The sequence below is a fragment of the Petaurus breviceps genome, unplaced genomic scaffold (genome assembly GCF_028583685.1).
Source record: "Petaurus breviceps papuanus isolate PSGF00001 unplaced genomic scaffold, PetGlider_PUasm1.0 207, whole genome shotgun sequence".
Lineage (NCBI taxonomy): Eukaryota > Metazoa > Chordata > Mammalia > Diprotodontia > Petauridae > Petaurus > Petaurus breviceps.
The window spans coordinates 15499515-15501097 of record NW_027185850.1 but is presented as its reverse complement, the minus strand read 5'-3'; the positions used below and the strand labels follow the sequence as shown (position 1 = coordinate 15501097).

The 1583-nt window shown below is 39.4% G+C and overlaps 1 protein-coding gene across 1 annotated transcript in view; it reads right to left on the bottom strand.

Annotated features, from left to right (window-relative positions):
- The window catches only part of LOC138164800 (uncharacterized protein C1orf87-like), a 62403-nt gene extending 61028 nt beyond the window's left edge, over window positions 1-1375 (bottom strand). The window contains exon 1 of the mRNA XM_069092741.1: window positions 1173-1375. Within this exon, the coding sequence (XP_068948842.1) occupies window positions 1173-1279 (107 nt within the window). The 5' untranslated portion in view covers window positions 1280-1375. The remainder of the gene's footprint in view (window positions 1-1172) is intronic.
- Window positions 1376-1583: the final 208 nt, after the last annotated feature.

The following is a 1583-nucleotide window of genomic DNA, read 5'->3' as shown; positions in this document are numbered from 1 at the left end:
AGAAGAAGAAGAAGAAGAAGAAGAAGAAGAAGAAGAAGAAGAAGAAGGATACAAGTTTAAGGGGGTTTCCTGTCAATGGTGAAGCCCTTCAGATGCTCCTTTTTGTAGATAACATTTTTGCTGTTTATATCAAGTCCAGGACATTTAATAAAGTCTGCTCAATGGAACAAAATGCTGCATGGCATAATGGAAAGAGAACTGTCCTTGAAACCAGGAAGACTAGAGTTCAAGTATTATATCTGAAAGATACTCACTATGTGACCCTGGTCATGTCACTTAACCTCTTGGCACTCTAGGCATCTCTCTAAGTCTGTAAGAAGCAGAGAAGGTGTCAATTTTCATCAGCAGAGGGAGTTTCCTTATATGAGAGCTCACATGTCAATGAAATGACAAGTCCAGTCCCTATTCCCTAAGAGAACAGGAATGTAGGCATGTATCTCAAGGTCAAAATTGGGGCAGAAGAATGTTTACAAATGCATAAAAGAAAAAAAATAGTGCAAGTCTGACCATAACATGTCCCATTCCCCAATAGTCAATAAACTCCAGTGATTAAATATAAAATCCTTTGTTTACCATCCAACGGCTTTCACAACCTGTCCCCTTCCTACCTTTCCAGTTTCTTAGTGCTGATCTGCCATATCATGAAAAAAATGCACATTTCCATGAAGTTTGGAGAATTATAAAAATGAAAAAGATCAAGAATCCCTCCCCCTGTCCCCTCCTCCTTCTTTCCCCCTTCAAAGCTATTGAACAGATACAGTTTCTGTCACTGGTTGGGTTTTCCATGAATGGCTTTCTCATGTTATACTTAGAGGCCTAAATGACTTAGGAATTTTAAGTTTTAATTGCTTTAATAAATTAAAACTGCACAAAGACAATAGATAGATGATACATGATAGATGACAGACAGACAGATAGACAGATAGATAGATAGATAGATAGATAGATAGATAGATAGATAGATAGATAGATAGATAGATAGATAGATATAGGTGCACATATAGATATGAGTATAAAGTGTATAGATATAGAATATCTATAAATATGAATGTATTTTATCTATAAGCATCTATATTTGGGGACTTCTTTCTCATCTACTCCAAAGTATTTAATGACCCATTATTAAATTCAACCCAGGCCTAACAGAAGCATTTTTCAAACCGCCAACTTACGTCTTTGGCTTTTCCACCAGGAATCGGTAATGTTTACTCCCGATAATTTTCACCACAGTCTCAGGCATTGGAGCCCTCCGATAGGGGGTGTCCCAAGAAGAAGACATGGCTTTTCTGAATGTCCCCACCACACACCTACAGCCCTGTCCTGGGAAATCTGCAGTCTGGAGCTGTAGGGCTTTCCAAGGGCTACCACAGGACTGTTTTCCCTCCACTGCAAAGAAGGAAGCTGGGATTAGTTGCATAATTCCAAGAAAGAGGTCTGTCCCTTCTTTTGCCTAGGGCCATCCAAAGACTGTAGGAATGGAAGTAATAGAATTTGGAGTCAGAGGAGCTGGGTTCAAATACCAGTTAGGCCCTCTGCTACTTGTCTATATGACCTTGGGCATCACTTCCCTCTGGGTCTTCACT